A 14205-nucleotide genomic window follows, 5' to 3' on the forward strand; every position below is an offset into this window, starting at 1 on the left:
AGGGGAAACAAAAACAATCAAAAACAAACAAAAAAATTGGGTAAGTGATGGGGGTGTGAGAAAGAAAGAACAAAAGAAATGCCAGCACCATCCAACCTAATTGTCAGGTCTTCGTTAACTTTCAGCCAAATTATGAGATCAACCACCAGCATGGTATCAGATCAGTAATAACACAGACAAGGTGTAGTAGTAGTGGTGGTGGTGGTGGTGGTTTGGTCTACAGTGGTTGCAGACTGAGAAAGAGCAGGAGTGGGGTATGGGTCTAATTTGGAAAAGGACCACAGTAAAAACAAAACATGAAAAATGGGTCCTTCAAACATTGTATGCATCACCATCATCGTCAATACCACCACCACCACCACCACCAACCATCATGATCATCAATACCATCGCCATCATCACCACCACCATCATCATCATCATCGTCATCATCAACTAACACCATTACCAATTATCATCATCATTTCACACATGACCAGAACCTTTCCATACAACCTTACAGATTAATTAATGTCATATTTTCTATTCTTCAATACACACACACACTTATATATACATATATATATAGAGAGAGAGGTTATGAGCGGTAATGGTGTCAATAAGACCCAAAGGTGTCAGGTAATGCTGAGTAAGTGCTATGGACAGACCAGAGTTAAGCTCCAGGTTCGGTGATTATGCGAATGAGAAGTCCAACGTAGGTCATATATCAGCGTGTGTATATATAAAATTTTTTTTTTTCAGAATGAGATAAAAAAACCAAGGCTATGAAGATTTTAGAACATTTATAAATAGGTCTTACAGCTGTTTCCAGGATATTTATTATATCCCTTCATCAGAGACGGTGTGAGAAAATGGTTAAGCAATAGTTATTCTAGATAAGATATGAAATACAGAGTGAAGTGGAGGAATGAAAATAGATGTGAGATATGCACGGATATTGCATTTGTAGATCCATTATTTAGGCAGAATGGTATATATATCAGATTCCAATACCTTGGAATTTACTCGCAAGGTATTGGATTCTTATATGTATACCATTCTGCCTAAATAATGGATCTACAAATGCAATATCCCTGCATATCTCACATCTATTTTCATTCCTCCACTTCCTTCTGTATTTCATATCTTATCTAGAATAACTATTGCTTAACCATTTTCTCACACCGTCTCTGATGAAGGGATATAATAAATATCCTGGAAACAGCTGTAAGACCTATTTATAAATGTTCTAAAATCTTCACAGCCTTGGTTTTTTATCTCATTCTGAAAAAAATTTTTTTTATATATACACACATAATATATATATATATATATATACATACACATTTATATATACACATATATATACACACACATATATATACATATACACATATATACACACATATATATATATACATATACACATATATACACACATATATATATATATATACATATACACATGTATATATACATACACACATATATATACATACATATGTATATACATATATTCATACATATATATATACACACATACACACACACATATATATCAAATACATATTTTGGGGGGTGGGCAGGGAAGGAGAGAATTAATTTTCTTGAAAAAGAAAAAAAATTCCAAAACTTAAATTCTTAAACCTTTTCTACTTTCATTTTTCCTTCTTTTCCAGAAAAAAAAAAAATTTTTAAATTTTATTTTTAAAAAAACTCAATACTTTTCCTCTTTAAAAAGTTTTGCAATTTTGCGTTCTTTCATTGTTTCTTTTCTTTCGTTTTTCATTTCAAGAACATTTTTTTTTATTTTAAAGTTTTGTTTTTTCAATATTTATTTTGATAAATGAATAATTACAAGGGTTAACTAACATCATCGTTTCATGGGTGAAACATTGACATTTTGGTAAATTTGACGAGAATCATCAGGTTCACTGCAAGGTAAAAAAAAAAAAACTTTTAATAACATCATCATCATTTAACATCTGTTTTCTATGCTGGTTTGTATTTCACAGTTTGGCAGGACCCAGCAAGCCACAAGATGGTGCTGGTCACCATTGTCAGCTTTGGCATGGTTCCTATAGCTGGATGCCCTTCCTAACACCAGCCTCTTCACATAATGTACTGGGTGCATTATTTTTCATGGCACCAGCATCATAGAAGTTACCTTGCCATCAGCTACACTAAACAGTTTTACAAAGCACTGCATTGTTATGAATCAATTTATCATCATCATCATCATCATCATTTAAAGTCTGTTTTCTATGCTGGTGTGGATTTCACAATCTGACAGGATTCAGTAAGCCATGGGGCTATGCTGAGCACCAATGTCGGTTTTGACATGGTCCCTGTAGCTGAATGCTCTTCCTAACACCAGCCTTTTCACATGGTGTACTGAGTGTTTTTTACATGGCACCAGCATCAAAGAAGTTACCTTGCCATCAGCTACACTAAAGAGTCTTCTAAAGCGCAGCATTGTTACAACTCAATTTGATTTATTCCTCACAAACTGTACAGGATGCTTTTTTTTGTGACACTAGTATGGGTAGGGTTGCCTTTTAGCATGCAAAACAAAAGAAAGCTAATATAATTATCATTGTTCTTTAATGTCCATGCCCCTTGCTGACATAGGTTGTGTAGTTTGATGGGCCCAAGAACTGTATTATACTCCAGCGTCTGCTTTGGCATGGCTTCTATGGCTTGATACCATTCCTATTTGTATATGTGTGTATATAATTGTAATTAAGGGCATCCAGAAATTTTCTCACATATATAAAGCGAAATCGTGATGGCACCTGTGCCCAGCGTCGCTTTCCTGACACTTGTGCCGGGGACACGTATAAAGACATTCGAGCGAGATCGTTGCTAGTGCCGCTAGACTGGCTCCTGTGCAGGTGGCACGTAAAATACACCATTTTGAGCGTGGCCGTTGCCAGTACCGCCTGACTGGTCTTCATGCCGGTGGCACATAAAAGCACCCACTACACTGTCAGAGTGGTTGGCGTTAGGAAGGGCATCCAGCTGCAGAAACCCTGCCAAATTAGATTGGAGGTTGGTGTAGCCATCTGGTTCACCAGTCCTCCGTCAAATCATCCAACCCATGCTAGCATGGAATGATGATGATGATATGATGCTAAATCATCCTGCTGGTGAAGGAAAAGCCATTGGGCAAACCCTGGGCATGTCTATATCATTATTAATTTCTGTTATCTTACTGCTTCGATTTCAACACGCGTATTACTTTGTGCTGAGATGATTTAGAATCTACTTTCAGCATAGAGGCTAGAAAATTCTTTCTATGCCCTTAATTATAATTAGAAATATAATTTCACCTTAATTGGTCTTTTTTTATATGCTGGCCACTGATGAAATTTAAAAAAAAAAATTAATCTTTTGTTATTGTATATGTGTATATGTATGTGTATAATGTTGTATGTGTATAATGTATGATGTTTGTGTATAATGTTTTATGATGTATGTGTATAATGTGTGTATAATGTATGTATGTGTATAAAGTTGTATGTGTATAAGGTTGTATAATGTATGTATAATGTATGTAGGTGTATAATGTTGAATGACGTATGTGTATAATATGTGTATAATGTATGTATGTGTATAATGTTGTATAATGTATGTATGTGTATAACGTATGTATGTGTATAATGTATGTATGTGTATAATGTGTGTATAATGTATAATGTTGAATAATGTACATATGTGTATAATGTATAATGTATGTATAATGTATGTGTATAGTGTTGTAGTACTTACTGTGGTACTTCTCGGAATTTTACTGGTCGTGGTGGAGCTTGAGATAAACTCTTCCTGGGGTGGGACGATAGTGAAGCTTGAACTGGTGATGTCATCTGTTGTGAGGGGATTCTGGTCTGCTGTGGTGGAATATTCACATTAGTCTTAGACATGGCTCTTTGAAGATCTGTGGTGCCGGCATAGCGAATGTTCGTGTATTCACGGCCATCCACTTGACTCATCTGGAAGAGAAACAAATGAAATATACCCCCATATTTAATTACTTCTAATTCAAGCACAAGGTTAGGAATTTTGAGGGGAGGCACAAGGACCAATTGCATTGACTCCAGTGTTCAACTAATTTAATTGACCTACGTGGAATTTGAACTCAGAATGTGAGGATTTGAAATGCTTACTGCTTTAATTAATTCATATATTCGAATAGTCTTTTACTTGCTTCAGTCACTGGACTATAGCCATGCTGGGGCACCACCTTGAAAGGGTCTTAGTCAAACAAATTGACCCCCATGACTTATTTTGAAAGTCTGGTGCTTATTCTATTGGGCTTTTTTTTTTTTTAGCTAAGCTGCTACTTTACATGGATGTAAACAAACCAACACTGGATGTCAAGTGGTGCAGAATGGAAAAACAAACACATGCACAATGACACACACACACATATGATGGGCTTCCAAACAGTTTCTGTCTTCCAAATCAACCTGGCCTGGGGTTATAAAAGAAGACACTTGTCTAAGGTGTCCTGCAGTGGGACCGAACCTGGAACCATGTGGTTGCAAAGTGAGCTTCTTAAGCGGCTACATAGCACTGTGCACACATATATGAACACACACTCACATATGTATATATATATATATATATATACAAACATACACACACACGTAAACACAAACATTTATGTACACATACATACATAAGCAAACATTTATATACACATATATACACACAAACAAACATTTATATACACAAACATACATACATACAGACAAACGCAAACATTTATATACACATACATACACATGTAAACAAACACAAACATGCATTTAGACAAACACACTCACAAACATTTATAGACATGAACATACACACATTAACACACACACACACACACAAACATTTACAGACATGAACATACACATGTTAACACACACACACACAAACATTTACATACACATACATACACACACAAACGTTTATAAATACAAACACAAACACACACACATTTATATACACAAACATATTTACACATAAACACACACAGACAGACAGACACATGTACACATACATATACACAAACATTTATGTACACATAAATACATACATACACACAAACACTTTTATATACACAAACATACAACTTAGACAAAGACACAAACATTTATAGACATGAACATACACACATTTAACACATGCACACAAACACTTATGTACACAAACAAACACACACACACGGTGCTTTTCTAGCACTTTGTCCAACTTTGGTGCCTGCGAAATGGTAAGCACTGAAAGAGCTGTAAAAGACAAACCTGTTCTGCCAGCAACCGTTGGGAAGTATCGATATATTGTTGTACGGCAAGGTAAATAAATTTGTACTGGGCCTCAGTCTGCACAAGACCAGATCGCTGCGAACGTACCATTTGGATGGTTTTCTGAATGTCAATCTCGCAATCCAGACCTTTAAATAAATTAGACGAATATTATACATTAACCCATTACCTCCCATAATTCTATTAACTGGAATTTTTTTTTATGAAACTTTGATTTCTAGCATAAAACAGCCTTAGAAACATACTGGAATGATCAAAATAACATTTGAAAATAACATTTTAAATAGAAATAAGCGAGATATTGGGTGAAAAGTTAGCAAACCTCATTTGAATATCAGAGAAATATACCTAGCAGATATAGCAAAAAGGTTAGATATGTATAAATATTGACAGATAATTATGAAATTTGCAATTTTTAAGTGATCTCATTTGAGATCACTGGTAGGTAATGGGTTAATGATTAATGAATCCAATGATGAGGTGTGTATACACACACACATGTATATATCTAACCATTTAATGTTCGTTTTCTATGTTGTCATGGGTTGGACAGTCTGACAGGAACTGAGCAACCAGAGGATTGCATCCAGCTCCAGTATCTGTTTTGGCGTGGTTTCCACAGCTGGATGCCCTTCCTAATGCCAACCACTTTACAGAGTGTATTGGGTGCTTTTTTTTTTATGTGGCACCAGCACTAGTGAGGCCACCAAGTAACTTGTAAGAGAAGACCCCGAGGGAGATGGCCATGTATCAGGTGGTGACCTATTAGAGTAAGATAAAGGGATGGAAATATGTATCTGACAGTAAAGGAGATACGTGGCTCCCCCTGTTGGAAAAGGAAAGAGAAATTGAAGGAGATATGTTGGGTTATATCCTCATGTTACAGGGAGACACATCATCATCATCGTCGTCGTCGTTTAACGTCCGCTTTCCATACTGGCATGGGTTGGACGGTTTGACTGAGGACTGGCGATCCAGATGGCTGCACCAGGCTCCAATCTGATCTGGCAAAGTTTCTACAGCTGGATGCCCTTCCTAACGCTAACCACTCCAAGAGTGTAGTGGGTGCTTTTATGTGCCATCAGCACGAGGGCCAGACAGGCGGTTCTGGCAACGACCACGCTCAAAAGGTGTGTTTTAGGTGCTACCTGCACGGGAGCCAGTCCGGTAGCACTGGCAAAGACCACACTCGAATGTTGTTTTTCACGTGCCACTGGCACGTGTGCCAGTAAGGCGACGCTGGCAATGATCATGCTCGAATGGTGCTTTTTATGTGCCACTGGCATGGGAGCCAATCCATGGTCCTCATAGAGGCCGGAAGACCAGCCCCAAGAAGGAAAACTTTACTTGTTCTTACTTTTTACCTATCCTCACTTGGTCATGATCAGTAGAATATGATTGTTTATACAAATGACCAAAATACGATTCCTCTGAAATATCTCTGGAGTAATGTTACTTAAGGGGGTGCACAGTTCAGAGATCAGGGAGTTTCTCGAGGTCTGCATTGAGAGGTCACAGCTCTGTCATTGCGGGCATCTTATTAGAATGCTACAAGAAAGTATCTCAAGATGGATTCTTCAACCGAGCCAACTGGCTGGAGACCTAGGGTTAGACCAAGGATAAGAAAGCATAACAACGGTTGCTTCTGATAGGATGGTATGGAGGGGATGCCTGAGGATTCTACCCCAAGAATCCTTTTAAGAATGATAAGCGAAAACGAATGGTTAAACAGTCGAGAAAATCCAAGGGGGATAACTCCAGAAGTTAAAAGAAATACAAAATGATGTTGGTAGCAAGTTCTGGTGTTGTCTCCCTTGTTTTAGTAAAGCCTACATCAAAGAAATGATGTGTCCGAAGACGTCAATGACACAAACACTTTGAACTCATAAAAACAACAAAATTCAATGGAGGATTACCGTGTCGCTTAATCTTATCAATAATCATATCAATGACGATGAATGTTCCAGTTCGACCAATTCCAGCACTGAAACAGAAAGAAAACTCCCCGTTATTGCATCTATTTCTTGCTGAAGTGTGTAGTGTATATTGTATGTGTATCTAGAATGTAGCAACACACAGACGCGCACACAAAGACACACAGACGCACACTTCGAACACAATACATAGCAATCATCACACAAGTTCATGCAATAATGCAAAATTACCAATACCATTTTAAACCTAGGAATCAAATACAAAACTAACAGGTCTAAATTACCAACATGTAGCTAACAAGGTCACTAAAAACTAACCAACATGGAGCTTGCAAGGGCACTAAAAACTAACCAACATAGAGTTAACCATGGCACTAAAAACTAACCATGTAGCTAGCAAGAGTACTAAAAATTAACCAACATGGAGCTAGCAAGGGTACTAAAGCTAACCAACATGTAGCTAGCAAGAGCACTAAAAACTAACCATGTAGCAAGCAAGAGTACTAAAAATTAACCAGCATGGAGCTAGCAAGGGCACTAAAAGCTAACCAACATATAGCTAGCAAGAGTACTAAAAACTAACCATGTAGCAAGCAAGAGTACTAAAAACTAACCAACATGGAATTAGCAAAGGCACTAAAAGCTGATCAACATGTAGCTAGTAAGAGCACTAAAAACTAACCATGTAGCTAGCAAGAGTACTAAAAACTAACCAACATGGAGCTGAGAAGGGCATTAAAAACTAACCTACATGGAGTTAATCATGGCACTAAAAACTAACCAACATGTAGCAAAACAAAGTAAATCAACATGTACCTGCAGTGTACAACGAATGGCCCAGCGTCAGGTATTGATTCTTGTTGTTCATTGACCATTTGCAGGAAATTCAAAACCGTTCCTGGATCGGAAGGAACACCATAGTCTGGCCAAATCATAAAATGGTAATGATAGATCCTCCTGGGACCTTCGATCTGGTAAATGGAAACAAAAGAAAGATTAGTTTAAGCTGGCACCAACCTAATTAAGTGAAACAAAATATTTTAATTACTAGATTTGCTGGCAGTTAATAATAATAATAATGATGATGATGATGATTATAATCCTTTCTACTATAAGCACAAGGCCTGATACTTTGGGGGAGGCAGGAGGGTTGTTGACTACATTGACCCCACTACATAACAGGTACTTATTCTATTGACCTTAAATGGACGAAAGGCAAAGATAAGCCCAGTGGAATTTGAACTCAGAAACTAAAAATGGATGGAATGCTGCTAAGCACTTTGTCTGGTGTGTTTTCAATTCTTCTACCTCACCATCTTAATATTACTACTACTACTACTACTACTACTACTAATGATGATGATGATGATGATGATGATGATGATGATGATATTAATCCTTTCCTACTAAAGGTACAAGGCCTGAAATTTTGGGGAGGGGGATAGTCGATTACATTGACCCCAGTGCATCACTGGTACTTATTTCATCAACCCCCAAAAGGATGAAAAGCAGAATTGACTTCAGCAGAATTTTGAGCTCAGACCATAAAGACAGACGAAATGCCGCTAAGCATTTTGCCTGGCTAAAGGTTCTGCCAGCTCACCGCCTTAGTAACTCCTACCACCACCACCACCACCACCACTACTAAAAATAATAATAATAATAATCGTTGTTGGTTAATGTCAGCTTTTCATGCTGGATGCCCTTCCTAATGCCAACCACTCTGAGAGTGTAGTGGGTGTTTTCTTATGTGTCACTGGCATGGGGGCTACTCAGGTGGCACTGGCATCGACCACACTTGAATGGTGCTTTTTACGTGCCACTGGCATGGGTGTCAGTCAGGTGACACTGGCATCGACCACAGTTGAATTATGCTTTTTACGTGCCACTGGCATGGGGGACGCTCAGATGGCACTGGCATCGACCACAGTTGAATGATGCTTTTTACGTGCCACTGGCACAGGTATCAGTCAGGTGGCACTGGCATCGACCACACTTGAATGGTACTTTTTTTTTTACGTGCCACTGGCATGGGTGTCAGTCAGGTGACACTGGCATCGACCACAGTTGAATGATGCTTTTTACGTGCCACTGGCACAGGTATCAGTCAGGTGGCACTGGCATCGACCACACTTGAATGGTACTTTTTTTTTTACGTGCCACCAGCTGGTGCTGAAAATACATAAATACTCGATGCTTAATTTTTCACATAGGAAATGTTTTTGCATGATACAGGAAAGGACGCCAAAAACAGCAAAACAACAAAAATAAAAACAGATAATTTGAAAAAGAAGGGAAAAGATAGAAAATACAAATATTCCAACCTTGGAGTTTGTCTTCCGTGACACTTCGAACTCTCTGACGTCAAACTCAGCATGAGACGTTTCTCGGACACCTTTTATAAACATTTTACCATTAGGTACAACTAATTCTTTCGTTTCAAGTTCCTTTGGCCAATAACGCATTGACTTTTGCTGCAGAAGAACACAAACCATTTATCAGCTGAGGAATCATCTCCGGTTTAGCAGAAAAGAAAACAGGTAGACAGAGCAAGATTAATACACAACGCTTACCATACTGAGACCCACTTCAGTCGTGACTGACCATGGGATTGCACCTAGAAAGTTACCCTCCCAGGCACAAGTCCGGGCAAGGTTGTTTTATGGAAGACCAGCAGTTGCCCATGCATACCGGTCTCCCCTCTCCATGCCACTGATGTTATCCAAGGGAAAGGCAAAGGGGCCAATACAGCTTGGCACCTGTGACGTCGCGACTCATTTCTACAGCTGAGTGAACTGGAGCAATGTGAAATAAAGTGTCTTGCTCAAGAACACAACACGCAGCCCGGTCCGGGATTCAAACTCACAACCTCGCGATCGTAAGCTCGACGCTCTAACCACTGAGCCATGTGCCTTCACAATGCTTACCATATTTGCAGGTATGTGACACACTTTTGCATAAGATACAACTGTATTTTACAAGCATTGTCATCATTTATCATCCACTTTTCCATGGGTCAGATGGAATTATTGAGATAGGTGCAAGTGTAAGGTGTGGGTGTGTGGTAAGAAGCTTGCTTCCCAACCCCATGGTTCTGGGTTCACTTCCACTACGTGGCACCTTCGGCAAGTGTATATATATAGTAAATATAGACTTGGGCTAACAAAAGCCTTATGAGTGGATTTGGTAGATGGAGACTGAAAGAAGCCCATTGTGTGTGCACATGTGTGTGTGTGCGTCTTTGTTAGTCCCCCTCCACTGCTTGACGATCGGTGTTGGTGTGTTTACATCCCTGTAACTTAGCAGTTCAGTAAAAGATACTGATAGAATAAGGACCAGGCTTTAAAGAAAAAATGTGCACACACACACACACACACACACACACACACACACACACTAGTCTTATTTTTCACTGACCTTTCCTCTTTCCACCTCCTTTGTTGTCATGACGATGATCCTAGATTTGTCTTGCCAAACCATGCGCCAAAAATCTGCAACTGTTGTCGGCAAAGGTCCCTGGGTCGCCATGTATTTTTTCTTTGGTTCCACACCATCTTCGTCTGTCATCTGGAAATAGATGAAAAGACTAAAGCATGAAAGAGAGAGCGATGGAGAGAGGGGAAGGAAGAAAGAGAAGGGGGAATGGTAAGGTTGAAAGGGAGGAAAGGAAACAGACAGAACACTGATGAATGAGAAGAGATGAGAGCTGATATGATGATAGATGACTGATGCAGGATGGTAGATGACTAATGCATGATGGTAGAGGACTGGTGCAGGATGGTAGAGCATTGGTGCAGGATGGTAGATGACTAATGCATGATGGTAGAGGATTGGTGCAGGACGGTAGAGGATTGGTGCAGGATGGTAGATGACTAATGCATGATGGTAGAGGATTGGTGCAGGATGGTAGAGGATTGGTGCAGGATGGTAGATGACTAATGCATGATGGTAGAGGACTGGTGCAGGATGGTAGAGGACTGGTGCAGGATGGTAGAGGATTGGTGCAGGATGGTAGATGACTAATGCATGATGGTAGTGGACTGGTGCAGGATGGTAGAGGACTGGTGCAGGATGGTAGAGCATTGGTGCATGATGGTAGAGGATTGGTGCAGGATGGTAGAGGATTGGTGCAGGATGGTAGATGACTAATGCATGATGGTAGAGGATTGGTGCAGGATGGTAGATGATTGGTGCACGATGGTAGAGGATTGGTGCATGATGGTAGATGACTAATGCATGATGGTAGAGAATTGGTGCATGATGGTAGAGGATTGGTGCAGGATGGTAGAGGATTGGTATATGACATGATGTATGATATAGATGGAAACAGCGATAAATGAGAAAGGAAATAAATGTGTAGAAAGGAAAGAGAGAGAGAGAGAAGGGAAGAAAAATAAAGAAAACCAAAAGAAAAGAAAAAAAGAGAAAAAACAAAACAAAACTATAAAAGAAAATCTTTCTCTCCAACATAGGCACAAGACATGGTTGAGTGGTTAAGAAGCTTACTTTATAACTACGTGGTTTCAGGTTCAGTCCCACTACATGGCATCTTGAGGTAAATATCTTCCACTAGAGCCCTGGGCGATTGCGCTGGTATGGACATGTGGTGAGAATGGATGAGGATAGCTGCGTGAAAAAGTGCCACACCCTAACAGTTGAGGGAACCCGTGGAAGAGGTAGGCCCAGGAAGACCTGGGCTGAGGTGGTGAGGCAAGACCTTCGTACATTGGGCCTCACCGAGGCGATGACTACTGACCGAGACCTTTGGAAATGTGCTGTGCGTGAGAAGACCCGGCAAGCCAAGTAAGATCGTTGCCAGTGCCCCTGGACTGGCTCTTGTGCGGGTGGCACATGAGATGCACCATTTTGAGCGTGGCCGTTGCCAGTACCGCCTGACTGGCTCCCGTAGGATTTTCGAGTGAGATCGTTGCCAGTGCCCCTGGACTGGCTTGTGCGGGTGGCACATAAAAGACACCATTTCGAGCGTGGCCGTTTTCGTGCGGGTGACACGTAAAAGCACCCACTACACTCTCTGAGTGGTTGGCGTTAGGAAGGGCATCCAGCTGTAGAAACTCTGCCAAATTAGATTGGAGCCTGGTGTTGCCATCCGGTTTCACCAGTCCTCAGTCAAATCGTCCAACCCATGCTAGCATGGAAAGCGGACGTTAAACGATGATGATGATGATGATGATGATGATGATGATGATATATATATATATATATATATATATATATATAATATATTATAAGAGGAAAATGGAGAGTTTTAACTAATAAAATTCAATTTATTAACATATTCTCAAAACTCTATGTTACCTACAATTGTTTCTATGCTCAACTCATTCAATTACAAATTGATAAATTACAAATTGCATCTAGAAATAACGAGTTAAGTATTTCCTCTGGGTGAGAATTAAACACAAAAAGGAATCAGATCAGAAGCGATTGGGTGATCATCCACAGACACAGCACGCCAGTAATGTGTGTTCGTGTGGATTTGTTTCAGTCATTTGACTGCGGCCATGCTGGAGCACTGCCTTTAGTCAAACAAATTAACCACAGGACTTAATCTTTGTAAGCCTAGTACTTATTCTATCGGTTTCTTTTGCTGAACCGCTAAGTTACGGGGACATAAACACACCAGCATTGGTTGTCAAGCCATGGTGGGGTGGGGGGACACAAACACAGACACACAAACATATACACAACAGGCCAGTCAGGCGGTACTGGCAACGGCCACGCTTGAAATGGTGTATTTTACGTGTCACCTGCACAGGCGCCAGTCCATCGCTACTGGCAACGATCTCGCTCGAATGTCTTTTCACGTGCCAGGAAGGCGACGTTGGTAACGATCACATTGGTGCTATATATTCATATCTTATTTTCCTTATATATATATATATATATATATATATATATATATATAAAATTAATATAAGCAGCAGTTTGCAATGTTTCACCAAAAAGGAGAATTAAGATTGTCCCTAAATGTGACTAGGGTGTTAAAAAATACCTACATTGCTAGAAATAGGTACTTTTTGGATGATTAAGGTCCCTGTTAGTGTATGTGTTTACATTTTTGTGCCTTGACTACAGCATTAGCTCTTATTTCTAGCAATGTAGGTGTTTCCAACATCCTAGTCACATTAGTGATAAATATTATTATTGGCACTTGTGCTGGTGGCACGTAAAAGCACCCACTACACTCTCGGAGTGGTTGGCGTTAGGAAAGGCATCCAGCTGTAGAAACTCTGCCATATCAGATTGGAGCCTGGTGCAGCCATCTGGTTCGCCAGTCCTCAGTCATATCATCCAACTCATGCCAGCATGGAAAGCGGACGTTAAATAATGATGATGGCGATGATTATATATATATATATATATATATATATATAGTTTTAGGGAAAATAACCAAGTTTCAAGAACTCATCGATGAAAATCCACTATCACATATAGAAAAATTAACAATTAAAAGCACAATAAATGAGTATAATATAAAGCAAAGTAAATATCATAAGATAAATATAATATATTATATAATATAATTTATTATATTATATTTATCTTATGATATTTACTTTGCTTTATATTATACTCATTTATTGTGCTTTTAATTGTTAATTTTTCTATATGTGATAGTGGATTTTCATCGATGAGTTCTTGAAACTTGGTTATTTTCCCTAAAACTATATATTTTATATATATTTTATCTATAAAGCTCAATTTAATTTTAATTTTTTATAAATTGATTTTAATTGAGTTTTTACCTGTAATTTTGGATTTTGTCCCTAATATTATTATACATATATATATCGATACTGGTTTGTTTACATGTCACCTGGTGGTTCAGCAAAAGAGACTAATAAAATAGGCACTACCAGACTGAAAAAACATGTACTAAGTCCAAAATGCGTGACTAAAACCCTTCAAAATCAGAGCATTCAACCTGATCCCTTCTGTTGCAGGCATTTGGACCA

The 14205-nt window shown here is 39.0% G+C and overlaps 1 protein-coding gene across 3 annotated transcripts in view; it reads right to left on the reverse strand.

Moving 5' to 3' along the window:
• Positions 1–1640: 1640 nt before the first annotated feature.
• LOC128250919 (tyrosine-protein phosphatase non-receptor type 11-like) overlaps positions 1641–14205 on the reverse strand; it is a 69072-nt gene continuing 56507 nt past the window's right edge. For all 3 annotated transcript variants that reach the window (XM_089342454.1, XM_089342455.1, XM_089342456.1), the window contains exons 8-14: positions 10646–10795; positions 9553–9702; positions 8045–8199; positions 7211–7278; positions 5274–5422; positions 3751–3971; positions 1641–1913 (exon numbers count right to left, since the gene is read on the reverse strand). In XM_089342454.1, the coding sequence (XP_089198580.1) occupies positions 1853–1913; positions 3751–3971; positions 5274–5422; positions 7211–7278; positions 8045–8199; positions 9553–9702; positions 10646–10795 (954 nt within the window). In that variant the 3' untranslated portion in view covers positions 1641–1852. The remainder of the gene's footprint in view (positions 1914–3750; positions 3972–5273; positions 5423–7210; positions 7279–8044; positions 8200–9552; positions 9703–10645; positions 10796–14205) is intronic.

This window comes from Octopus bimaculoides, chromosome 26 (genome assembly GCF_046866305.1).
Source record: "Octopus bimaculoides isolate indiv1 chromosome 26, ASM4686630v1, whole genome shotgun sequence".
Taxonomy (NCBI): Eukaryota; Metazoa; Mollusca; class Cephalopoda; order Octopoda; family Octopodidae; genus Octopus; species Octopus bimaculoides.